The 25,559-nt window shown below is 50.6% G+C and overlaps 1 protein-coding gene across 1 annotated transcript; it reads right to left on the minus strand.

The window, feature by feature from the left end:
• Nucleotides 1-1,115: 1,115 nt before the first annotated feature.
• RNF167 (ring finger protein 167) lies at nucleotides 1,116-25,559 on the minus strand. Its single transcript, XM_083410582.1, has 10 exons — nucleotides 25,428-25,559; nucleotides 18,366-18,496; nucleotides 18,168-18,248; nucleotides 16,546-16,668; nucleotides 15,433-15,520; nucleotides 15,244-15,334; nucleotides 9,962-10,067; nucleotides 8,214-8,307; nucleotides 3,612-3,692; nucleotides 1,116-2,911 (listed from the first exon to the last, which is right to left on the minus strand). The coding sequence occupies exons 2-10, from the start codon at nucleotides 18,459-18,461 to the stop codon at nucleotides 2,514-2,516; spliced, it is 1,158 nt and encodes a 385-aa protein (XP_083266708.1). The 5' UTR covers nucleotides 18,462-18,496; nucleotides 25,428-25,559; the 3' UTR covers nucleotides 1,116-2,513.

Below are 25,559 nucleotides of genomic sequence, written 5' to 3' on the forward strand. Positions count from 1 at the left end.
GGGCTAGATGACCCCCAAGTGTCCCAACTACGTTTTTTGCCTTTTCTCCAAGCTTAAAAGCTCCCCCACGCTGCCTCGTTTTGGCAGCCCTTTTGTGAACCTTCCTCCTCCCTGAGCCGCTGGGGGCCCTGCAAAAACCTGAGCTGGCTTCTCTCCACCCCAGGAAACCTTTTATTTCTCGAAAAAACCTCCTCCGTCACCCACATCTTCCGGCGAGTCGCGCTCGCAGCCTTTCACCGCAGCCGCTCCCCAAACTGCCTCTTTCTCTCTGCGTTGGGGGGGGGGGTGTTTAAGAGTCCTAAATGAATCAGGCCAAAGCATGGGGGGGGTCCTGTGTCCCTGTCCCCAAATTGGCCATCCGGATGACCCCAAATCAGCCCCCAAACGGGAGAGCCAGGCTCTTCCCTGCAAGTGATGCTCTTCAGAGGCAGTTCCTGGTGAAAGCCCCCTTTTCCCACTGAATGTGCAGAGTTGGGACCCCGGGGGGTCATCCATCCCAACCCCCCCGGGAGGCAGAGATTGACCTCCAAGGAAGGAGAGGCCGCCGCCTTCCGATGGAATGGAAGAGCCTGCCGGATCGGGCCCAGAGGGGCCCCTTTAGTCCCCATAAGGAACCAGCAAGCAGGACCCGGGTGCAAGAGCCACACTCTTCCCCCCCAACTTCCACTAAATTTGGGTCTGTGGTCCCGATCATGCCAAGGTTGCTTCGCAGGGGGTTGAGCTGGATGACCCCACGTGCCCCTTCTGCAAAAGCCCTCTTCTCCATGCAGCCCTCCGCAGAATTGGTTTAATACTCTTTTAAGCCATCCGGGTCTGCAACTGCCCCAGCCTCCTGTGGCAGGGAGTTCCATAGGCTAGGAGGGCTTTTTTTTCCCCTGTTCCAAAAGTTCAGTGTTAGGAAAGAGGGAGGAAAAACTTCTCCCTCCGTGTGTGCGCACATCGTTTTAATAAACATTGCCTCTTCTGGGCTGTGCGTCAAAACCTCTTCCTCTGCTCTTTTATGGGGCCTGGCTAGGAAGGGGGTGGCGCTGGGAGCCTGTTCCTCTTTTGCCCTACTTAGGCAGCAGAAAACCGTTCGCTCCCCCCACTTTGCAAACACAAATAGCCCAGCAGACTTTTATTTTAAACCATCTTCCGTTTATTCCGACTTAAATCTCTCTTTTTTTAATATTATTATATGGAAGTCTTGATTTCCTTTTTCCCCTGCATCCAGGGCATGTCTGAGCCCTTTGCTGGGGGGGGGGTCCTTCCCCACTCTGCCCCCCCCCCGCCAAAAGCCCCAGCAGCAGCCCCTTCGCGTCCCACCATAAAACTGTACAGTGAAAAATAAAAAGTCCTTTACAGTAAAAATTATTCAAGGCGATCGAGAGAAGGCTAGGCAGCAGCGACTCTGGCAGGCAGCAGCTGGGGGGGGGGCGAGGAAGAGGAGAAATGGCCCCCCCACAGCACCCCCACCCCCAAAAACCCAGCCCCCCAAGGCCCGTTGCTTGTTAGTTCCTACGCAGAAAGAGGGTCAGTATCCTGTCCATTGCAAGGGGGGGGGGCAAAGGAACGGACCCCCTGGCAGAAATTTCCAGGGGGGGTGTGGAAGGAAGAAGGGGGTTAAAAGGTAGAGGCCCCCCCCCTGCAATAATCATTATTATAGGATGCTAAATTTGGAAGTTAGTGTGGAAAATTAGGAAGGTCAGCAGTCCCAAGAGGAGGGTTTTTTTAATTTTGGAGGGGGGCAGAGAGAACAAAAAGCCCCCCCCCAATTCCTTGGCACACAATGGGGAGAAAAGTGCAAAATCGCAAGAGGGAGGAGTGGGGGGGGGCTGCAATGCAGGGGAGATCCCGAGGGGGGGGTCTATACCCAAAGGACACCCCCAATTCACTCTGGGAATTGTAGTGTGCTGGGGGGGGGGTTGGCATGCTTTGCAAGGGGGGGCTCCCCATCCATGTGTTAAATTTATATACTGTCCATTATCATGAGCTCCTCGTGCCCCCCCCCAAACGATACAGGACTTTCTGGCCCCCTCCCCACAAAAAAATACTGTGTTTAATTTGGACACTCCCCCCCCGCATCAAGTTCGGGGAGGGGGAGGCTCTGCTTCAGCCGCTATGGGGTCTCTCTCCCCCCCCACACACACACAGGAAAAAGGGGGCTTGTGCTCTGGGGGGGGGGGGGGGAGATGTGTGCCCCCCACCCTGCAAAGGAACCAGGCAGGAGATACCTGCCGCCTCCCTCTTGGCTTTTGCATCCTGTCCCCCCCCCCAAAAAAAAGACACCCAAAGGGGTCTTGGACCGGACCTTCCACCCCACTCCTGCCCTGCGCCCCCCCCCCCAATGCTGCAAAGACCCCCAGACTCCCTGAAAAGTTAACATATATAGTGGAAGCTCAGTGGTCAAAAGCAAGAGGGACGAAGTGGGGGGGGGTCTTTTCAGCCGCCGCCCCCCACTTCCGGCTTCCCTTTGGGGTGGGGTGCCTGACCCGGGGGGTGCCCCTCTTGCGCCCCCCATGCCCAGCACGGCGCTAGACTGGGAGGGGGCCCCTGGGGAGAAGGCCCTTCGTCTGGTCCCAATCCTGGTCCCCATGGCCCCCCAACTCTTCTGTCTGGTCCTGGGGGGCGGCGGAGGGGGGCGACTGCCCCATGCTGCCGAAGGAGGGCCCCCCCAGGGCGGCGCTGGGTGAGGGGCGCAGGAGGGGGGTGCGCTCCGAGTCTCCCCCTTCCTCTCCTTCCTCCTCCTCCTCGTCCTCCTCTTCCCCAAGGCCCCCCTGGCCCCCCGCCTCTTCCTCGTCCTGGGGGGCGCGGAGACCCTCTTCGCCCTCCGAGTCCGAGTCGTCCGGGGAGCGCAGCACCCTCTGCTTGCAGACGGGGCAGGTCTTCTTGGTTTGCGTCAGCCAGGGGTCCACACACTTGCAGTGGTAGGCTGGGAAGAGAGAAGAGATTGAGGGATCCGCCGGGTGGGACACTCCGAAGGTCATCCAGACCAACCCGCAGGCAACGCAAAGGGTGCAAAACTCAAGGATTCCCTATAAGACGGCTGGCCAAACTCAAGAATCCCCAGAAGATGGCCGGCCAAACTCAAGAATCCCCAGAAGAAGGCTGGCCAAACTCAAGAATCCCCAGAAGAAGGCTGGCCAAACTCAAGAATTCCCAGAAGAAGGCCGGCCAAACTCAAGAATCCCCAGAAGATGGCCGGCCAAATTCAAGAATCCCCAGAAGATGGCCGGCCAAACTCAAGAATCCCCAGAAGATGGCCGGCCAAACTCAAGAATCCCCAGAAGAAGGCCGGCCAAACTCAAGAATCCCCAGAAGATGGCCGGCCAAATTCAAGAATCCCCAGAAGATGGCCGGCCAAACTCAAGAATCCCCAGAAGATGGCCGGCCAAACTCAAGAATCCCCAGAAGAAGGCCGGTCAAAAGCCTCCAAGGAAGGAAAATCCTCCACCGTCCGGGGTCACAGGAGTTGTAGACTTGAGAGGGACCCCCAAAGGTCATCCAGCCCAACCCCGATTCCAGCTAAAGGATCGCCCCCCCGTTTTGCAAACTATCCTTCTCAAATCGTGGCGCCCAGAACGGGACGCATCCTGGCAAGGGAGCCCTTTGGAGTCGTTGGGTTCTCCTACCGTGAGAGCAGGGCAGGATTCGCAGCCGCTCCCCGTCTTCGTACTCCTCCAGGCAGATGGCGCAGACGTCGTACTCGTCCCCTGCGGGAAGGAGGCGGGGGGGAGACATCATCAGGAGGAGCTTCATCATCCTCAAAGAAACATGGGGTTGTGGAGTTGCAAGGGGACCCCCAGAGGTCATCCAGACCAACCCCAGGAAATGCTGAAGAAATCCGTGGCCGACGAAGGAGCCTGCCCCCCCTCCTCCCTGACCGCTGGCCGGCCATAAAAGCGAACAGCCTCTCTTATCCATCTCCACGTGCTCAGAAACACCCAAGGCAGGATCTGTTATCTGGGTGCAGGCAAGGCTATTCTGCCTGCGCAGGGATTCGAACCCGCTCCCTCCGTCCGGGAGTCCGGCTCAGGCTGCTGCCCCCCCACTTCAGTCAAGACGCCAGCCCTCAATTCTCAGGATGCTATTATTCATCGTTAATTGTCGTCTCGCTTATTAATCATTAGCTGCGGGGGTTGGTCACCAATCATCATTTATCGCTGCTGTAATTCTTATTAACGTCTGCTGTGGTTGTTTATTACTACTCTTATTAGTCGTTATAATTATTAATTGCTTGCCTTCCACTGTTAAGGTCGTGGGGTGGGTGACGTCCATTGAAAGGAAAAGCTAGAGGCACAGAAATTGCTGCATTGCTGGCGGGCTCGGCTGGATGACCACTGGGGGTCCCATCCATAGCTCTATAGGTGAAGGAAGCGCAGAAGAGGCAGGAGGCTCCCAGCACCATCTATGTGAGACAGCGAAGGGTGGAGTGGGGGGGGGTCAGAAAAAAGTGGGGGGGGGGGTTATTAATCTCAAAAGGAAGTACTGAATTTCCACATGCCTGGGATTCTGGAGCTGCAATTCCCGCATTGCAGGCGGGTTGGGATGGATGACCTTTGGGGATCCCTCCCTATTCCACCACGGATTCCTTGCGTGTTGCAGGTGGGTTGGGATGGATGGCCTTTGGGGGTCCCTTCCTATTCCACCACAGATTCCTTGCGCATTGCAGGCGGGTTGGGATGGATGGCCTTCTGGGGTCCCTCCCTATTCCACCACGGATTCTTTGAGCGTTTCAGGCGGGTTGGGATGGATGACCTTTGGGGGTCCCTCCCTATTCCACCACAGATTCCTTGCGCATTGCAGGCGGGTTGGGATGGATGGCCTTTGGGGGTCCCTTCCTATTCCACCATGGCTTCCTTACGGGTTGGGATGGATGACCTTTGGGGGTACTTTCCTATTCCACCAGGGATTCCTTGCGCATTGCAGGCGGGTTGGGATGGATGACCTTTGGGGTCCCTTCCTATTCCACCATGGATTCCTTGCGCATTGCAGGCGGGTTGGGATGGATGACCTTTTGGGGTCCCTTCCTATTCCACCCTGGATTCCTTGCAGCTTGCTCTGGGGCGGGTGGGGGGCTCCTCTACCCCCCCCCCTCAAGTTGTGCATGGGCCTCTCTCTCTTTCCCCTGCAACAACCCTGTGAAAACAGGAAGCAGCCTCCCTCGCAGCAGCGGCGTCAGGGAAGGGAAGCGGTCAGAGCCCGGCTGCTGCCGCTGCTCAGCTGAAGCCTGCAAAAGTCTCTGCCGGGCCTTATAAGGCAAACGGCAGCCGGTCGGCCGACGGCCTCTCCCTCCCGCTCTGACTCAGCCTTGGCCAAAGCCGGGCGGGAGACCGAGGAGAGGAAAGGGGCGGGGAGGCTGCAAGAGGCCCGCCGGATCAGGGCCCCGGCCTCGCTAGCATCCCGTTCTCACAGGCGCCGACTGCGAAGGCGGGATTCGAACGCAGGACAGGCGCGGAAGCACGGCTTGCTTCTCACAATCGCCTCCAATAGCTTGATTTTCCCTCTGTGGATTTGCCCCCAAAGGTCATCCAGCCCAACCCCAGACCCTTGCAATGCAGGGATCTCACATCCCGTTCTCACAGGCTCCAACCGCAAAGGCAGGATTTGAATGCAGGACTGACGCGGATACACGGCTTGCTTCTCACAATTGCCTCCAATCGCCTGATTTTCCTTCCGTGAATTTGCCCCCAAAGGTCATCCAGCCCAACCCCGGCTCCTGCAATGCAGGAATCCCAGCTGCAAAATCCCTGGGGTTGGTCTGGATGACCCCCGGGGTCCCTTCCGACTCGACGGTTCTCGGATTCTCTCACCCAACCTCTGCTTAGAAAGGAAGGAGAATGAGGGAGACTCTCCTTCTCTGGAGCCGATTGGGACCTTGCAAGCAGCTAGTCCCTAATGAGGACAGAAGCGCAGAAGTGCGGAGCTAAGCCAGGGACCCTCAGCCCAACCCCCTGCATACAAAGGGGGAAGTCATCCCCATTTGGGGGCAAGTCTCTACAGTTGCCCCCTTCCCAGGGTTCATGTCGGGGGCTCTCTGGCTACCCGGACGCCTGGGTTCCTCTCCTGACCATTTCCTTGCAAGTGCCAGAAGAGCGCGATTCGCACCCCTGCCCCTGCGCCCAAAAGGAGGCTGAGGCTGAAAACCCCGCGCCCCCCAGGCCAGGCGGGACGGCTCGGCATAGGAACCCAAGAAGCGGCCTCCTACCCACTCAGCAACGCTGCCAATGGCCGGCAGCCGCTCTCCGGGGTCCACACACACACATTTGTGTGTTCAAAATGCTGGAGGAGTCAAACATTCTCCCTGTCAAAATTAATTGCTGCTTTTCTGCTGCCTGAAAGGCAAGATGTTAAAGAGGAGAATCGGGTTGGACGGCTGCAGTGCCCGGGGTTGGGCTGGATGACCCCTGGGGGTCCGCTTCCAGTCCTTAGGATTCTGGGCTGGAAAGGAGGTGAAAAGGCAAAGGCCTTCCTTTCCCCTTTCGCAAGAAAAGCAGAGAGAGAGAACGGAAAAAACCCCAAGGTGTGGGTTGCAGCGCAGTCAAGGCTGTTGCAGCGCGGCCCCTCCCCGCCCCCCCTCCCCTTTGGCCCTGAAAGGGGAAGGAAGATACAGATCTTTGGCGGGAAGAGGGGGGAGAGGAGGGGTGACAGGGCGCCCTCTGGCGGGGAAAGGGGGCACTGCAGGGACACACACACACACACACACACACACACACAAGCACAGAAAAACACACACAAGCACACACACACAAAAAACCAAACACAGACACAAACACACACACACAAAACACAGACACGAAGACACACACACACAGACACACACGTGGACACAAAGACACATACACACACACAAAACACAGACACACAAAAACAGACACAAAGAGACACACACACACAAAAACAGACACAAAGAGACACACACACACACAAAAACAACCAGACACGAAGACACACACAAACACAGACAGACACAGACACAAAGACGCACACACACACACACACACGGAGACACACGCACAAAAAACCCAGACACACACACACACACAAACACAGACACAAAGACACACACACACACACACACACAAAAAAAAAACAAGACACAAAGACACACACACACACACACACACACACAAAGACACACACACACACACACACACACACACACACACATTCCTGTGGACAAATCCCTGCTCCTCCTACTCCAGGGGTCAGCAAACTTCAGCAGGGGGCCGGTCCACAGGCCCTCAGACCTTATGGGGGGCCGGACTAGATTTTGAAGAATAAAATAAATGAACTAATTCCTATGCCCCACAAATAACCCAGAGATGCATTTTAAATAAAAGGGCACCTTCTACTCGTGTAAAAACACCCTGATTCTCGGACCGTCCGCGGACCGGATTGAGAAGGCGATTGGGCCGGATCCGACCCCCGGGACTTAGGTTGCCTACCCATGTCCTAGACCAGGCATGGCCAACCTTGGCCCTCCACCTGTTTTGGGACTACAACTCCCATCATCCCTAGCATACAGTGGTCAGAGATGATGGGAATTGTAGTCCCCAAATAGCTGGAGGGCCAAGGTTGGCCATGCCTGTGACCTAGACTTTTCCAAGCCCCTTTCCCCCCACATATCCCTTTCTCCTGCTCCTCCCTCCATCCAGCTGGGTCAGCGCCACCCCCTCTAGGGAGCTGTCTGAGATCCAAGGCAAGGCGGCGATCAGGATTCGAACACAAGACAAGCCCTCTCCTCTCTGCTTCCAGCAACTGGCCTTCAGAAGCGTTCGCTGCTGTGGCAGAGAGTAGCCCCATGGCCACCGATAGCCTTTTCATGCATTGGCCCAATCCTCTTTCAAAGCCATTCAGTTCAGTGGCCCCTCCTGTGGCAGGGAGTTCCGCAGGTGAACTGGAAAACGAATTTCGCTGCTGCTTCTGGGTGTGCAGAGGTGCCATTGCCAGAGTCTGCTCCCCACCTGCCTGGGGACACCTGCCCTCTCCCTCCATCACCCCAGCTGTGATTCAATTCCTGCATTGAAGGGGGTTGGGATAGATGACCCCCCGGTGTCCCTTCCAACTCTTTGTATGCCGATCAGGACGTTTTCGACTACACCTCCCGCCAGCCGGCCCCAGCTTGGGGGGGAAAGGCTGCTACTCCAGGAAGCTTCCTCCTCGCCCGGATCCGTCCAGCAGCCCCCTCCCAGGCGGCAGCCCACCCTCCCCCAGGGACCCCCCCACCTTACCTTTCTTGTACTTGTGGACGGGGACTTTCTTCAGCTGCTCCTTCGACAGCCGGTTCCTCCGCATCCTCTTCCGGTGCTGGATGCAGCGCACAATCTGCTCCGCAGGGAGAAATGGGATTTGTGATCAGCTCTTCTTGCACGGCACGAGGTTGGGCTGGATGACCTCTGGGGGTCCCTTCCCAATCTACGATTCTGTGCTTCAAGGAGTCCTTAGCGGGGGGGGGGTACTGATATTGCACACCCCTCATTTTAGGCACAAAACTCCTTTTTTTTATCCCAATACATTCGTGGAAAAGAATCTCTAGAATCACAGAATCGTGGAGTCTGAAGGGGACCCCCAGTGGTCATCCAGCCCAACCCGCTGCATCCAATGCAGGAATCTCAACTCAAGCATCCAAGGCATCTAAGCTCTGCTTAAAAACCTCCAAGGGAGGAGAGTTCACAACTCCACTGCTGAACAGCTCTGACTGTCAGAAAAGTTTTTCCGACAGTTTAATCAGAATCTCCTTTCTGGGCACTCGAAGCCACGGGTTCGAGTCCTACCCTCCAGAGCAGGAGGAAAAACAAGCTTGCTCCCTCTTCCATTGTCACTGAGATCTTGGAAGGTGGCTACCCTATAGTCTCCTCGTTTCCAGGCTGAACATCCCTGGCTCCTTCAACCGTTCCTCATCAGGCTCATTTCCCAGACATCTGTCAATCTCTCAGCCCACCTTCCGGCTTGCCAATCTCCTTCCCAAACTGGGGTGCCCAGAACTCCGGCCCTCAAGCCGGGGGGCTGACCAAAAGAAAAAAAGACAGTGACGGAACCAAGAAATTGCACAAAAAGGAAATGCCGTGAAAATCCCTGAAACGAGAAGTAATCGGCTAGAAATATTATCGTATGGAAATAAACTAAATAATAAGAATCAAAAAGCTTAAGGAAGAAATTAAACAAAGCCTTAATGGGATGCCGGCTAAAACCTCGTTTCACTGAACTATTCGGTTTCCTCAGAAGGAATTAGAAAAATCATAAAGCTTAAATGACCAAATGTTTTTAAAAAGGGGGTAGAACTCCCAAAAATTCTGAAGTATTATAATCCTAGCTCGACCAAGGGAGCACCTGGGGGAGGGATCTGACTCCCAGAATCTTTCAGGAAGAGGAACCCCGGGAGCCAAAACTATTGAGGTGTCCTTTTTTTTAAAAAAAATAAATTATTAAATATTTTATACTTATAAAAGAAAAACAGTAAAAGAAAAACAATACACAAATTCAACAAACAATACATCAACAACAAAAAGAATAAAGAAAAGAAAAAATACAATACAACAATGTAACATAAGAAAAAAAATACAAAAACACAAATCCAAATTTTTGTATCCAGATCTTTCATTAGCTTATTTCCTCGACTTCCTCACACCTCCCTTTTTTGTATTCTGGTTCAAATTATCTGGTTCAACAAATCCTTTCCCTCTTCTTCAATTTAGTCTGTAATTTATCATAATTTAACTTTCAATTTCCCAATTTAACACATGAACACTTAATGTTCATATGATTCTTAATAACCCTTCTGCTAAAACCATATAACTTCATTCCAATATACTTCTAACATTCATTAATTTTGCAGTATTTCTGTAAATATACTTTAAATTTTTTCCAATCTTCTTCCATCGACTCTTCTCCCTGGTCTCGGATTCTGCCGGTCATTTCCGCCATTTCCATGTCCGTCCATCCATTCCCGCCCCCCCCGTTTCCTCGCACACTCACTCACCAAAATGGTGCACATCACGGCCATGACAATTCCCACGACGCCCGTGAAAGGGATCAGGTAATAGCCCAGGGGGAAAATGTATTCTGGGATCAGGACCACTTGGCCTCTGCGGAGGAGGAGGAGGAGAAGAGAGAGCGGAATCAGAAACCCCAAAGATCTCAGCCTTGGCTCAGAATCTGGGGTGCAAAATAAAATAATAATAATAATATTTATTTATTTATATCCCGCCCTCCCCAGCCAAAGCCGGGCTCAGAGCGGCTAACAACAGTAAAAATAACACGGTTTACATAAAATCGCAATCAATTCATTGAAATACATTCAGAAATCAATTCATTCTGAAATCAATTCAGAGTCAATAAGAAGGGGAAATGCCATCAGACATCTGTTTCACCCCCTTGGGCACTTCGAGCGCCAAGGAAGGTGCGGAAGATAAAATTGAATTTTTTCCCCTTTTGTTCTTTTTAAAATATATTTTATTTTTTACCAACCACCAAAACACAAACAGTGAACGCCCCCCCCCCAGGCATTTGATACATTGGGTATACAATATTCAATAATATAGAATATTCAATAGTATACATATTCAATAATATTCCATAATAACGTATTCACATCAACCATATGTATGCTTCTATATTCCTTAACACTCCTCCCTTCACAAGGTTTATTTCACATTTAACATCTTAATTGCCCCAAATTAAATAGGCAGAAAAAGCTATAAAATAAACTGTGCGATAAACTCAAGATATTAGAAAAAAGTACAACGAGAATGATTGGACGTTTTTGTTCTAGAAGACTTAATCAGTCAAGATTATGAGAATACAACCGATATTCTTTTATTTTAATGTTGATTCTTCTTGGCTTTTTACTTTTATTCTTGTTATTCCCTTTTCATTTCCGTGGGAAATTTTCTTGTAACTATTTGTAATGCATTTTTATGATAGTATTTTAAATCAACAACGATATATTCAAAAAAATAAATAAATAAAGGGAAACTTGGCCCTTTTATGGTTGTAAAATGCCACCTGCTGGACAGTTTGCAGTTAGGAAGAACGTAAAAAACATAAAGAGTATCTGCAGGATCAGGCCCACCTAGTCCAGCCTCCTGTTCCCACAGCAGCCAATCAGGTGCCCCTAACCCAGGCATAGGCAAACTCCGGCCCTCCAGATGTTGTGGGACTACAACTCCCATCATCCCTGACCACTGGTCCTGTTAGCTAGGGATGATGGGAGTTGTAGTCCCAAAAAACCTGGAGGGCCGAGTTTGGGGGTGCCTGCCCTAAAGGGAAGCCCCAAATCAGGATTCGAACACAAGACCAACATTTTTCAGCAACTGGGATTTGGTAGCATCTGGCTGCGGCGGCAAAACACAGCCACCCTGGGCTAGTAGCCATCGCTTGCCCTCTCCTCCGCCGTGAATTTTTCTAATCCTCTTTTAAAGCCATCCAGGTAATAATGATAATGATGATGATGATGATGATGATGATGATAATAATAATAATAATAATAATAATAATTTATTATTTATACCCCACCCAGACAAACGGTTAGAGTATATTGAATTGGCTAGATTAACAGAGGCAATTAGAGACCACTAATTGCAATTAGCGCAATCAGAGTTTCAAAAAGCATGGGGGAAATGCAGAGAATACTTCACAAAACAGCAGCCTAAAATACACACCTGGACTTGTTTCGATTAATGTCTGCAGCAGACTTTGCGGATATTTAAGTTATAATTAGAAAAATCTTAATAATTATTCATAAAGAAAAAAAGCTTATAAGAAGTAAATAAGGAGGCCGGGTACAGGATAAAGGAAGTCTTTTATTTGGTTGTTTGCTTATTGTCTGTTATATTCATGTTTAATGAGGGTGGATTTCTGTATTGGGGGTGTTATGTTGTAAATAAAACTTCCAATAAATTTAAAAACAAATTATACCCCACCCATCTGGCTGAGTTTCCCCAGCCACTGCTTGGTGGCCCATCGCTGGCCCCAGTGGCAGGGAGTTCCACAGATTAACTGCCTAAAGAAGGGGTTTATCTTATCCGTCCTGAATCTCCCCAAAATTCAGCTTCCTGAGATGTCCACAATTTCTGCCCACGACTAGAAATAAAATTCCCATCATGTCTGTCCTTTTCTCCAAACTAAAAGCCTCAAGCCCAGGGGAGTCTTTCTAGCCCCTCAATACTTTTGGGGGTCCTTTTCTCAACCTCTCTGTGGATGATACCCAGCTCTACCTCTCTTTCAAATCGGAACCAGTGAAGGTCCTGTGTGAGTGTCTGGAGGCAGATGGAGGATGTATGACGGTTAATGGATTGAGGTTGAATCCTGACAAGACAGAAGGTCTGTTTTGGGGGACGGGGTGGGCAGGTGTGGAGGACTCCCTGGTCCTGAATGGGGCAACTGTGCCCCTGAAGGACCAGGTGCGCAGCCTGGGAGTCATTTTGGACTCACCGCTGTCCATGGAGGCGCAGGTCAATTCTGTGTCCAGGGCAGCTCCATCTGGTACGCAGGATGAGACCCTCCCTGCCTGCGGACTGTCTCTCCAGAGTGGTGCATGCTCTGGTTATCTCCCACCTGGACTCTATGTGGGTCTACCTTTGAAGGTAACCCGGAAACTACAACTAATCCAGAATGCGGCAGCCAGACTGGGGACTGGGAGCGGCAGCCGAGACCACATAACACCAGTCTTGAAAGACCTACATTGGCTCCCAGGACGTTTCCGAGCACAATTCAGAGTGTTGGTGCTGACCTTGAAAGCCCTAAACAGCCTCAAAGGACCAGTAGACCTGAAGGAGCATCTCCACCCCGGACACCGGGGTCCCTCTCCCAAGGGCCTTCTGGCGGTTCCCTCCGTGCGAGAAGTGAAGTTACAGGGAACCAGGCGGAGGGCCTTCTTGGTGGTGGCAGCCGCCCTGTGGAACGCCCTCCCTCCAGATGTCAAAGAGAACAAGAACTGCCAGACTTTTAGAAGACATCTGAAGGCAGCCCTATTTAGGGAAGCTTTTAATGTTTGATGCATTACGGTATTTTGAGGGACGCGGGTGGCGCTGTGGGTTAAACCACAGAGCCTTGGGCTTGCCGATCAGAAGGTCGGCGGTTCAAATCCCCGCAATGACGGGGTGAGCTCCCGTTGCTCAGTCCCTGCTCCTGCCAACCTAGCAGTTCGAAAGCACCTCAAAGTGCAAGTAGATAAATCGGTACCACTCCGGCGGGAAGGTAAACGGCGTTTCCGTGCGCTGCTCTGGTTCGCCAGAAGCGGCTTAGTCCTGCTGGCCACATGACCCGGAAGCTGTACGCCGGCTCCCTCGGCCAGTAAAGCGAGATGAGCGCTGCAACCCCAGAGTCGGCCACGACTGGACCTAATGGTCAGGGGTCCCTTTACCTTCTTATTATGGTATTTTAATATTTTCTTGGAATCTTGGAATCTGCCCAGAGTGGCTAGGGAAGCTCAGCCAGATGGGCAGGGTATAAATAATATATTATTATTATTATTATTATTATTATTATTATTATTATTATTATTATTAGACACAGCAGCCCAAACGCAGTCGCACAGCAAACTGAGCAACGTGATCCATTTACTGTATTTACTGAAATGTAACGCACACCTTTTGGGGCTGAGTTATGTTGTGAATATTAGGGTGCACAATAAAATTTGAGGGCACGTTTACATTCACCAGCAAACACTTTTGGGGGTTCAAAAAATAAAATACTTTTGGAGGAAAAATCTTTCTAACGGCAGTTTTCTATTTAAGTTACATTATAGTTCAAGGGCTATTGATGAGGAAATAAGGATTTGAGTTCTTCATGTGTGCTGAAACTCAGTCTAAACTTAAAAAAAATAAAATAGTTTAACCACATCAGTTAACAAACATGTGCTATATTATTATTGTTTTAGTTAAATAATTTTTAAAAATTGCTATTAAGGAAACGATTATTTTTCTCCTTCCAATAAAGAACAGCAGAAAAGTTGTCCAAACCTAGTTAACTTACTAAGCCTCACCATAATTTCATAATTCTCTGTCTATGTATTTCCAATAGTACAACCAAATCAGTCATTTTTTTATATAACTGTAAAAACGACACTGAAAATTCATTATTCCAAAAATGAAACCTTGATCTGGTTTGTAAACATTAAGATTATACCAGCAAGAATGAATCTTCCTGTAAAAAAAATAAAAATAAATCAAGTCTTACTGACTAGTGATTTAAATCGTGATTTAAATCGGTTTGATTTAAATCAAATCCACCCTGCTTTTTGGGGTTCAAGGTTTTGAAAACCGAGTCGCGCATTCGATTCGAGGGTGTGTTCGATTTGTGTAAATACGGTATACGGGGTTATAGACGTATTTTCATCCCTGGCGTCTTACAGAGTCACGATTTTAAAACTTCCCTTTCCCTTCCGTCTCTTTTCCTGCATTGATACCCGAATTGGCATTGCATCGCAACACTGGAAAAGGTACTATGATGCATATATGGTGGAACTGTTTAAACATCAATTTTGGGAAACAATGTACAATGAAATGAAAAAAATGTTCAGATATTCATTTAGGAAAACACCAGAAGGTTTTCTATTGGGAATAACACCAGGAAGCCTAAAGACATTATATTTATACGCAACAGGAGCCACAAGGCTACTGATTGCGAAAAATTGGAAAAGTGGTATTATACTGATAAAAACAGAGTGGCTTGCCAAATTATTGGAGTATTACAATATATCCAAAATAATGGGAGAAATTGGAAGGATCTCAAAAGAGAAGGTAGACAAGGTGTTTAAAGGATACTTGCAAAACCATATTGAAAAATCAGAACTCCTATTAGAATAAACAAGTTCCGTTATAAATAGTGAAATACTAAATAAGATGGGTAACAATGTGTAACAGAAAAAGAAGCAGAAAATTGGTTTGAAAGTGTGTGAAAGAAAGTAATAGAAGTGGAAAGAAATTGCAATTGAGTAGATAAAGGGATTGAGTGTGGGTATGTATGAATATTTTTAAGGATTGTATAAAATGTATGTTTGTATATTCGTAATATGTTTGTATTAATGTTGAATTATTTTAAAATAAAATATTTTTGGGGGGTTGAGATGGATGACCTTTGGGGTTCCCTTGTAACTCCACAATCCTTTGACCACAAGCCCTAAACTGGGGGGCAGTGGGGGCGCTTGGGGGGCAGTTCAGGCACCCTCTTTGACCCCCCCCCGCCCAGTGCCGTGAATTTCGGTGCGCCGATAAATGAGGTCCCCCCCCCGCCCCTCAGCCGCTGCCCCATAGCTCCTACCCTTTCTCGTAGGTGAAGGAGTCGCGAAGGAGTCTAGCGGCCGTCTCCCCGATGAAGACGGAGGGGATGGTGACCAGCTTGCGTAGTTCCTCTGGGGGGCGGAAGAGAAAGGGGGGAGTCAACCGGGAGCCCCTGGGAAAGGGGTGCCGGAAAAGGGGGTGCGTTATCTGCCCCCCAGAAAGAGCTCACCGCTGTCCCAGACCATGTTGAGGAGTTTGTCCGAACCCACATTGTGGACGATGGCGGCCAGGAAGCCGGCCTTCTGGGCGTGGAATACCTGCGGGAGGAAGAGGAGGACGTCAAAGTCTGAAAAGCACTCTGCGCATGCTCAGAGGGTGCTGTTTTCCCAGCCGGCCCACAACACACGTCCCGGGGAAGGGGCAAAGAGGGGCAGAAGAGGCTGAGCTCATCGCCAGGAGGATCTGGCGGATCGGGCAAAAGGGGCCCGTCTATTCCAGGGGCCCAAAGAGCCCTCCGGACCGAGGGAACATCAGGGTCCAGCCTCCGGTTCTCACAGGGGCCAACGAGGCGCCCAGGAAAGGAAACCCAGGATTCGAACCCAAGACCAAATCCCCCCTCCTGCGGTTTTCGGTGAGCACATACTCAAAAGCACTGGCTGCCTCTGTGCGGCCGTCCTGATTCACCTCCACAAAAATTGCTCGTTGCAATTATTATTATTATTATTATTATTATTATTATTATTATTATTATATTGTTTATACCCCACCCCTCTGGCTGGGTTTCCCCAGCCACTCTGGATGGCTTCCAACAGAATATTAAAAATACAATCAAACATCAAAAACTTCCCTAAACAGGGCTGCCTTCAGATGTCTTCTAAAAGTCAGATTGTTGTTTAGTTCAATAATAATAATAATAATTTTATTATTTATACCCCACCCCTCTGGGCGGCTTCCAACAGAACACTAAAAACAGCATAAAACATCAAACATAAAAAAACTTCCCTAAATAGGGCTGCCTTCAGATGTCCTCTAACAATCAGATCGTTGTTTATTTCAATAATAATCATAATATTAATAACTTTATGATTTCTACCCCACCCCTCTGGTTGGGTTTCCCCAGCCGCTCTGGGCGGCTCCCAAAGAAGACACTAAAAACAGAATTAAAACATTAAAAACTTCCCTAAGCAGGGGAAACCGTAGAGGAAAAGGCTATTTGGACAAGGTTGGTCCCCTCTTGTGGCAGGGAGTTCCACTGTCTAACTGCGCGAGAAAGCGCTTCCATCAGCCCCGAATCTTCCGGAGCAAAAAGGGGGCTCATCCTGAACCCCCCCCCCTTGGTCACCTTGAGGTCGAAGCTGCAGTCGTTCCTCCGGATGAGGGCGATGAAGACAGTGCCGTTGGAGAGAACCGGGGCGTCTTCGATGGCCTGGCAGGCGTTGGCCGGCTTGGCTTCCACCAGAAAGCCCTGGAAATGAGATATATGGGGGGGGGGAGAGAAGGGTCAGCCTGGTGCCCCCCCTGACCTCAAGGACCGGGCACAAGTTCTGCCCCAGAGTGTCAGGGACAAAGGCGCCAGAGGCTGGCAGGATCCGACCAGAATTACAGCCCCTTCCCCTGCTGTCTTATTTAATCATTTCACAAAAGGCATCTCTCTATTTACTTAACCACCCCATTACATAATAATAATAATAATAATAATAATAATAATAATAATAATACATTTAACGGCTCCTCAAAAATTCGGTTACTTAATTATTTCCTTAACATTTTTTATTTTATTTTTTCCCACCCCCTTTTTTAAAAAAAAGGTTATTCATTTAACAGCTCCTGCAAATCCGGTTATTCCTGCTGTCTTATTGAATCATTTCACAAAAGGCATCTCTCTATTTACTTAACCACCCCATTAAATAATAATAATAATAATAATAATAATAATAATAATAATAATAATAATAATACATTTAACTGCTCCTCAAAAATTCGGTTATTTAATTCTTTCCTTAACATTTTTTCCCCACCCCCTTTTTTTTAAAAAAAAAGGTTATTCATTTAACAGCTCCTCCAAATTTGGTTATTTCATTATTTCCTTAACCTTTTTTTTTTTTGGCACTAAATTATTATTAATGTTGCAATACATACATGAAATCTTTACATATCGATACATATACATTATATTTGTAAATTTTCACATTTCGTTATGTACCGACGTTTATCCATTTCTTATTTCTTCCTGACTTCCTTGTTATTATTTTGTCACTTTATTACTGAGATTGTCGTTTTGTATCTTAATAATTAAACGTTCGATCTTATGTATCTGCTTAGCTTAACTTTGTGAAATCAGTCTATACGTATCAATAAATTCTCGTTCTGAGCATCTTTCGGGCATGTATTCTTCTACACATTTCAATCCCTGTTGGAGATTTCGATCAGATTGCATTGCCGTCATTTTTGCTAATCGTTTCAAAAAAAATTATATTTCAATGTTGGTACTTCTTCTGATTTCCTTGACATTTTCATCTGTCGCTTGACTGCCCCCCCCCAAAAAAGTCCCTCAAAATATTATTTAAAAAAACAATTAAACTATAGGTAAAAGACCCCAAATGTTCAAAACACCCGGGAAATTAAAACCAGCTATGAACTAAGAAACACAGCGTTCAGAGACCCCTGTGTATAGGGCGGTATATAAATCCTAATAATAATAATAATAATAATAATAACAAAACAACAACTTGTTTTTATTATTGCTTGTTAGCCGCCCTGAGCCTGGCTTTAGCTGGGGAGGGCAGGGTATAAATAATTATTATTATTATTATTATTATTATTATTATTATTATTATTATAAATCTGGGAAGAGTCTCCTGAAAAGAGTTCAGGGCTGTCATGAGGCAGGGAGTTCCACAGGACCGCGCAGAAAATATTGATTTCTGGCGGGTTGTGGGGCACCCGTTTTTCGGGGAGACTCACCACGAGCCCCTCGTGCGGCAGGGGCTCCCCAAAGAGGGCCGGCAGGTCGTTGAACTCCATGCTGGAATTGTGATCTGACATCTGTTTTCCGGGGAGACGGAAAGAAAAAAAAGAGTTGGGTAAGTCTGGGGAAACACACTTTTGGGGAATTTGGAGCGGGACCCCCCTAGGGCTTTCCGTGGGGAAGGGGAGACTCACCGCGTGAATGTAGCCCTGGGCAGCCGGCAGCTCCAGGAGAAGGAAAACCGGTAGGACCAGGAACGCCGCCGGGAGCGGGTTCTGGGTTCGAATCATGGCGCCTGGCAGGCAGGCGGGCAGACCAGCGACTCCTAGGGCAAACAGAAGCAGCATCGCAGGAGAGTCAAGGGAAGGAGCAGGGAAAGTTTAAAAGAACTTTTGTGAGAAAACCAGAAGCGTTTTTTATTAGGAATTCTGGGTCCGGATATCCCAAAGGGAGCAGAAACGGCTGTTTTTACGTTCGCTGACATAGTAAGCGGAAGTAGATAAAAGGACTTTACGAGAACAGAATGGCGGACAAAGATGATGGGCTGTGGCGAAAACGACCGGGAAGATCAGAGATCAAATGTATAATAAATTAGATAAAGAAGGGGGGGAATTTGTAAGTTACCTAAAAGAACACGGCAAACAATTAAAAACATGGGCAGGATTCTAAAAAATTGGGTCCAGGGATTCAGAGAATCCTATGATGACTTATTTGGGACGCTACTTGTTAAACCTAAAAATGAATTTTAAGATTTATTTTTTTTTAAAAAAAGGAAGGAGCAGGCCCAGGCAGCCTCTGGACATGGCCTCTGACCATGTCCAGAGTGCCTGCCGCCCCCCACCATCTGGAAGAGGATGTGGAGAACAGGCTGGATCAGGATTCGAACCCTGAACTCCCAGGTCCTAGTCTGACACTCCAACCCAGTGTTTCCCAAAGTTGGGTCTGTTTTTGGACGGCAACTCCCATCCTCCCCTAGCTGGCAGGACCGGCAGTGAGGGATGATGGGAACTGTAGTCCAAAAACAGACCCAAAGTTTGGGAAACTCTGCTCTAACCACTGCACCACATTGCCTTCCTAGAGTTCTCCTGCTATGGGGCAGCAGTATCAATTAAGGATCTGAAATGGGGGCCTGCAAGGTGAGCGAGGCTGAGAGGCAGGGACTTGGGCCCCAAGGTCACCCTCAGGGAGCTTCAGGGCCAAAATGGGGCAGATTTGAACCCCCAGCCTGGCTCTCTAACCACTAGGCGGCACTGCCTTGGTGGGTTAGAGCGGAGGGTCTGGTAGCTGGAGGGGCTGCAGCGCTGTGGGGAGACCATGAGCAGGTCCTGGATGTGGAACAGGCGTGGGATCAGCATCCCAACCTCAGTGTTCCCCTTCTGTAAAATGGGAACAACCAGGCGCCAGCCCGAGGCTACAGGATTCTTGCAGGGGAGGAGAACCATTCGCTTTAGGAAGTCTCTGGTGGAGACAGTCAAAAGGACCCTCTCCAAAGATGGCAGACTCTCCTTTCCAAGCAGAGCTAGGGGGTTGGGCTAGATGACCGCCAGGGATCCCTGACCACTCTTCCATCCTATGACCCTGGAACCTCCCTTGGAAATTTTTAAGCAGAGTTTGGGTGGCCGTCTTTCCAGGATCCTTTAGTTCAGGGGTCAGCAAACTTTTTCAGCAGGGGGCTGGTCCACCCAGTTTGTCCCTCCCACCCCACAGAGCAAAGTCCGTGTGGCCACTTCTGGGACGGATCCGCCAGAGCCAAACCCCCCAAGGGCAAAGGAGTCGGGATTGGAGGCCACAGGGAAGAGGGAGCAAGCTTGGCACCCACTGCTGGTCCGGAGGGCAGGACCCGAACCCAGGACTTCAAATGGAAAGAGAGGAGATTCCAGCTAAGTCATGTGGGGGGCACAACAACAAAAACAACAACAACAACAACAACAACAACAACTTCCCGAGGGTAAGAGCTCCCTGGAAAGGTGCTGGGCTCTCCTTCGTCGCAGGGGGGCCTTCGTCGCTGTTCCTGCATGCCAGGGGGTTGGGATGGATGACTCCTGGGGGTCCCTTTCCGCGCTACACTTCTCTGAACCCTGTGCCCTCTGGAAGGAACCTGCCCAATACGTCCCTCTTCATCAGGGGTCAGCAAACTTTTTCAGCAAGGGTCCGGTCCACTGTCCCTGAGACTCTGTGGGGGGCCAGACTATATTATTTTTCGGGGGGGGGGGTGAACGAATTCCTATGCCCCATAAATAACCCAGATATGTATGTTTAGGGAAGCTTTTAATGTCTGATGTATCACTGTATTTTAATATGTGGTTGGAAGCCGCCCAGAGTGGCTGGGGAAGCCCAGCCAGATGGGTGGGGTATAAATAATAAATTATTATTATTGGTATTATTATTATTTTAAATAAAAGTGCACGTTCTACTCATGTAAAAACACGCTGATTCCTGGACCGTCTGAGGGCCAGATTGAGAAGGCGATTGGGCTGGATCCGGCCCTCTGGCCTTAGGTTGCCTATCCATGCTCTTCAGCCCAAGTTCACCTTCTCACCACACAGCAAAGTCCTTGAGAGGCAGCGTGGAGCAGTGGTGAGGGTGTCAGGCTACAACTCAGTTGAGACCTGGGTTCAAATCCTACCCCCTGGTACGCCATGATGCTCCCTGAGTGTGACCCGGGAGGCCAGCCGCTGCCTCTCAGACGAGCCTCCCTCGCAAGGTGGTTGTGGAGAGAACAACGCACTTATATCCTTGAGGATATAAGTAAAGGAAAAGGGACCCCTGACCATTAGGTCCAGTCGTGACCGACCCTGGGGTTGCGGCGCTCATCTTGCTTTACTGGCCAAGGGAACCAGTGTACAGCTTCCGGGTCATGTGGCCAGCAGGACTAAGCCGCTTCTGGTGAACCAGAGCAGCGCACGGAAATGCCGTTTACCTTCCCACAGGAGCGGTACCTATTTATCTACTTGCACTTTGAGGTGCCTTCGAACTGCTAGGTTGGCAGGAGCAGGGACCGAGCAACGGGAGCTCACCCCGTCGTGGGGATTCGAACCGCCGACCTTCTGATCGGGAAGTCCTAGGCTCTGTGGTTTAACCCTCAGCGCCACCCGTGTCCTTATCCTTGAGGATATAAATGCAGCTAAATCATGATCACTGTGGGAGCCCAAATGCTGAAACTCCTTCTTGGGGAGAGTCTGGCAAGTGGCACATGATTCCTGGAAGGATTTCAGAATGCGCAGCGCAAGGAACGTGCAGTGGAAGCGGCTTTTGCCAGCGAGGAGACTCAGCCTACCTAGGAAGCCCAGCTCCCATTAACCTCGACATCCCAGCTCCTCAAGCGGCGCCAAGACAGCTCTTCTCTGCCGCCATGTCTCCTTTGCGCACTGCGCATCAGTGCGCCTGGGGCGATAAGGGGGTCAGCGCACGCAGCAGCCGGGAGGCACCACCCTCGAGTGCACCCTGCTTCCCCGAGGCGCAACGCTGCCTTTTCTCCCTTGCTTCGGGGTCCGTCTCCATGCGCAATGCGCAATTCACTCCACCCACCGTCAAAAGTCACCTTTGGCACAACCCACAAGTCTCCATGTGCTGCCACGGCGGTCGAGTCGGGGAGATTGGAGGCGCGGGGGTGCATTTACACCCATTCGGCACGTCGGCAGAGCTGTCCACAGCAAGGAACACCTTAGTTGCGCAAAGCCTAGGCTACTGCAATGCGCCGCTCCTGGGGCTGCCTCTGAAAAGTGCTTGGAAACCTCAGCTGACCCAAGTTGCCGCAGGCAGACTGCTGACTGGGGCTGGCTATAGGGCACATATGCCACCCCCTTGCCAGAAGAGAGCCGCTGGCTGCTGTTCTGTTTCTGGACAGAATCATCGTTCGAAGGGACCCTCAGGGTCATCCAGACCAACCCCGTGCCAAACCGGAATCTTTCACCCCTATAAAGCTTGACACGGCTTAGGTCCAGGTTGTCTGAAAGGCCATATTCCCTCCTTGGGTTTGGATACTTTTGGGCTGGAGGTCCTGCCTCCCTCGAAGACCTGGTTGGTTGGTTGGGCACAAGGCATGGCCTTCTCGGTGGTGGCTTCTCCAGAGAACTTTGGAACTCCCTGCCTAGAGAAGCCAGACCGGCTCCCTCCTGGCTGTCCTTCCGCCGGCAGGGGAAGAACCAGAAAAATTATTCTCCAAAGAGAAACCTAGGTTCTTGTAGAATTACGAGCACAGAAAGGGACACCTGTGGGTCATCTAGCCCAACCCCAGACCCTGCCATGCAGAAATTGCAGCCAAGGAATTCCTGATTAAGAAGCCTCCACGGAAGGAGATTCCGCCACCGAGAAGACTTTGGGGAGCCGACTGCTTTCAGAAAAGGCCGATAACATAACAATAGCCTGTCTGTTCTTAGCAGATCTAGTATAATTCTATAATAAGCAGATCATGTATAATTCTTCTTTAATGATTGCTCCCCCCCCCAATGTTTTCAGCTGTTTCTGTTTTAGCTGCAAGGTTCCCTGAGTCAGGGAGAAAATAAATCCAATAATAAGGAAAGTGCCTTTTTCTGGCCGTGAGATTTACCGTCCTCATCAATCGTTTCATTTCTATACTGTTTTATATCTCACCTCAAAGCCGTTTACGACACATCAAACCGGAATAAAACCAATTCAAGTTTCCAGAAAAAAATATTTTGGATCCTGCTCGAAGGGACATTTTGCTTTCCCCGTATTTAGTTACCGAATTTTTATAGAGCTGCCCCATAGCAGGAGGAATCTAGGATGGCAGTGGGGTGTAGTGGTTAGAGTGTCGGGCTGGGACCTGGGAGATCTGGGTTCGAATCCCCGCTCCGTCGGGTGACCTTGGAGTCAGCCTCTTGGCCTATCTCGCAAGGTCTTTCTAGGGACGACCTGGGGAAGGCGCCGGACGCCTGGGAGTATATTTTAAAGAGCCAAACCTCAAAGCAGTTGGCAACACAATAAAACATCAAACGCTGCACAATTAAATCGGTTCAAGCTGCAAGAAATATATTTCCTGCTCAAAGTCACATTTTGCTTTCCCCAGCATCCAGAGATCTCCGTGTGTTTGCCATTGGACCCTTGCCAGTTGCAAAACGCGCCTGGCCCCTGGCTAGTTTCTAACACTGCGTTTGCCACAATGGAATAATAATAATTATTATTATTATTTCCTAGGTTTCCCAGGCCACTCTGGGCGGCTTCCAACAAAACACTAAAATACAATAACCTATTAAACATTAAAAGCTTCCCTAAAGAGGGCTGCCTTCAGATGTCTTCTAAAAGTCTGGTAGTTGTTGTTCTCTTTGACATCTGGAGGGAGGGTGTTCCACAGGGTGGGAGCCACCACCGAGAAGGCCCTCTACCCAGTTCCCTGTAACTTGGCTTCTTGCAGAGAGGGAACCGCCAGAAGGCTCTCGGAGCTGGACCTCAGTGTCTGGGCAGAATGATGGAAGTGAAGATGCTCCTTCAGGTCTACTGGGCCTTTGAGGCCGTTTAGGGCTTTCAAGGTCAGCACCAACACTTTGAATTGTGCTCGGAAACGTACTGGGAGCCAATGCAGATCTCTCAGGACCGGTGTTATGTGGTCCCGGTGGCCACTCCCAGTCACCAGTCTAGCTGCCGCATTCTGGATTAATTGCAGTTTCCGGGTCACCTTCAAAGGTAGCCCCACATGGAGCGCATTGCAGTAGTCCAAGCGGGACATAACCAGAGCATGCACCACTCTGGCTAGAGAGTCTGTGGGCAGGGAGGGTCTCATCCTGTGTACCAGATGGAGCTGGGAGACAGCTGCCCTGGACACAGAACTGACCTGTGCCTCCATGGACAGCTGTGAGTCCAGAATGACTCCCAGGCTGCGCAACAGGTCCTTCAGGGGCACAGTTGCCCCATTCAGGACCAGGGAGTCCTCCACATTTGCCTGCCCCGTCCCCCAAAAACAGAATGCCTCTTTGGCGCGGGGTTGGACTAGACCCTTCCAGGACCCTACGATCTCAACTCCATTGCTCGCTCTCACAACAATTCCCTTGTGCCAGTTTGCAAGGAGGAGAAAGGCACAGGGCGGAAATGGACTTGCTATTAACTCTGGACTAAGGCGGAGCTTTTTGAACTGGGGTCGCCAACCTGGTGCCCAGAAATCTCCACATTGACACAACCGGAGCCAAACCAGTAGCAAAATGCGGCTGGGAGCTTTTGAACCCGGTTTTATCCACCCTGAACCTTCCAGCATTGGATGGAGTGTTACAGGAGGGGGAGAAAACCTTTCCTCTGCCCCTCCCTGCCTTCCTCTGGGGCTTGGATCCCGGAGAACCAAAACAAACACATTATTTTCCTGTCTGTTTCCTGCTGTTGAATTGCAAACGGCTCGGGGCAGAGACCTGCCCTACTTTGCCAAACTCCAATCCCAGAGAGGAAGAGATGGAGTTGGCAGGGTCAGGCCCCCGGCTCACCCAACCGGGGGTCGCCGCACGGCAGCGGGTTGGACTGGATGACCACTGGGGGTCCCTTCCAACTCCACGACTCCACAACCCACAGCTGAGATTCCGGCATTGCAGGGGGTTGGAGTAGATGACCACTGGGGGTCCCTTCCAACGCTCTGATGCTGACCCTCAGGCTGCACAGCAGCGCCCAAAGTGGGGGGAACAAGATTTTGAGCACCGGGTACAAGAAAGAGGCTCTGGCCAAGATAGGTTGTGCCAGGGGGCAAATGCCCCCCATTTATGCCCTGGACTTTTCAGACTGGGGGGTACACCCTCACGGGGGCAGGGCACCCCAAATCTGGAGGAGGGAGCGAAGTCAAACGAGGGGAGCAAAATATTCACCCCGGATCCTGCCCAGTTTCCCCATTTTGGGGGGGAGGGAGACCCCAAGCTGCCCCCCATCTCTGCCCGGCACACCCACCATCAAAGGAGACTCCTCCCTGCCCCCTGCGCCCTCCCAGCGCCAGGAAAAGCGCCCTAGGGCGCCCCCACCCAGCCCAAAGGGGTGCCCCCCAATCCTGGACCGTGGGGCGCAGGGCACACCCCTAGAAACAGGGCGCTCCCCCACCCCCACCAGGAAGGGCGCCCCAGGGTGCCAAGAGGGCTGCCCCCACCCACCCACGGCTGCTCCACCCCAACCCTCGACCCTGGGGGCGCAGACGCGACCCTCCCCCCCCGCCTTGGGGACCCAGGAGTCCGGGCAGGAGGCGCCTGCCTCTCGCCCACCTCCTTGCAGGGGACCCAGGCGTCCGGGAGAGGAGGGAGGGGGAGGCTCCTCCCCCCTCGCAGGTCACTGACCTTCCCCGGGTGGCGGGGCTCGCGGGGGGTCGCGCGCCGGGTGGTCTCCCCTGGGCTGCCTTCTGTTTACAAGCCCCTCCGCTGCAACATGGCTGGGAGATCTCGCGAGAGGAGGGCGGGAGGGAGGGAGGG

The sequence above is a fragment of the Podarcis tiliguerta genome (genome assembly GCF_965153285.1).
Source record: "Podarcis tiliguerta genome assembly, chromosome: 13".
Taxonomy (NCBI): domain Eukaryota; kingdom Metazoa; phylum Chordata; class Lepidosauria; order Squamata; family Lacertidae; genus Podarcis; species Podarcis tiliguerta.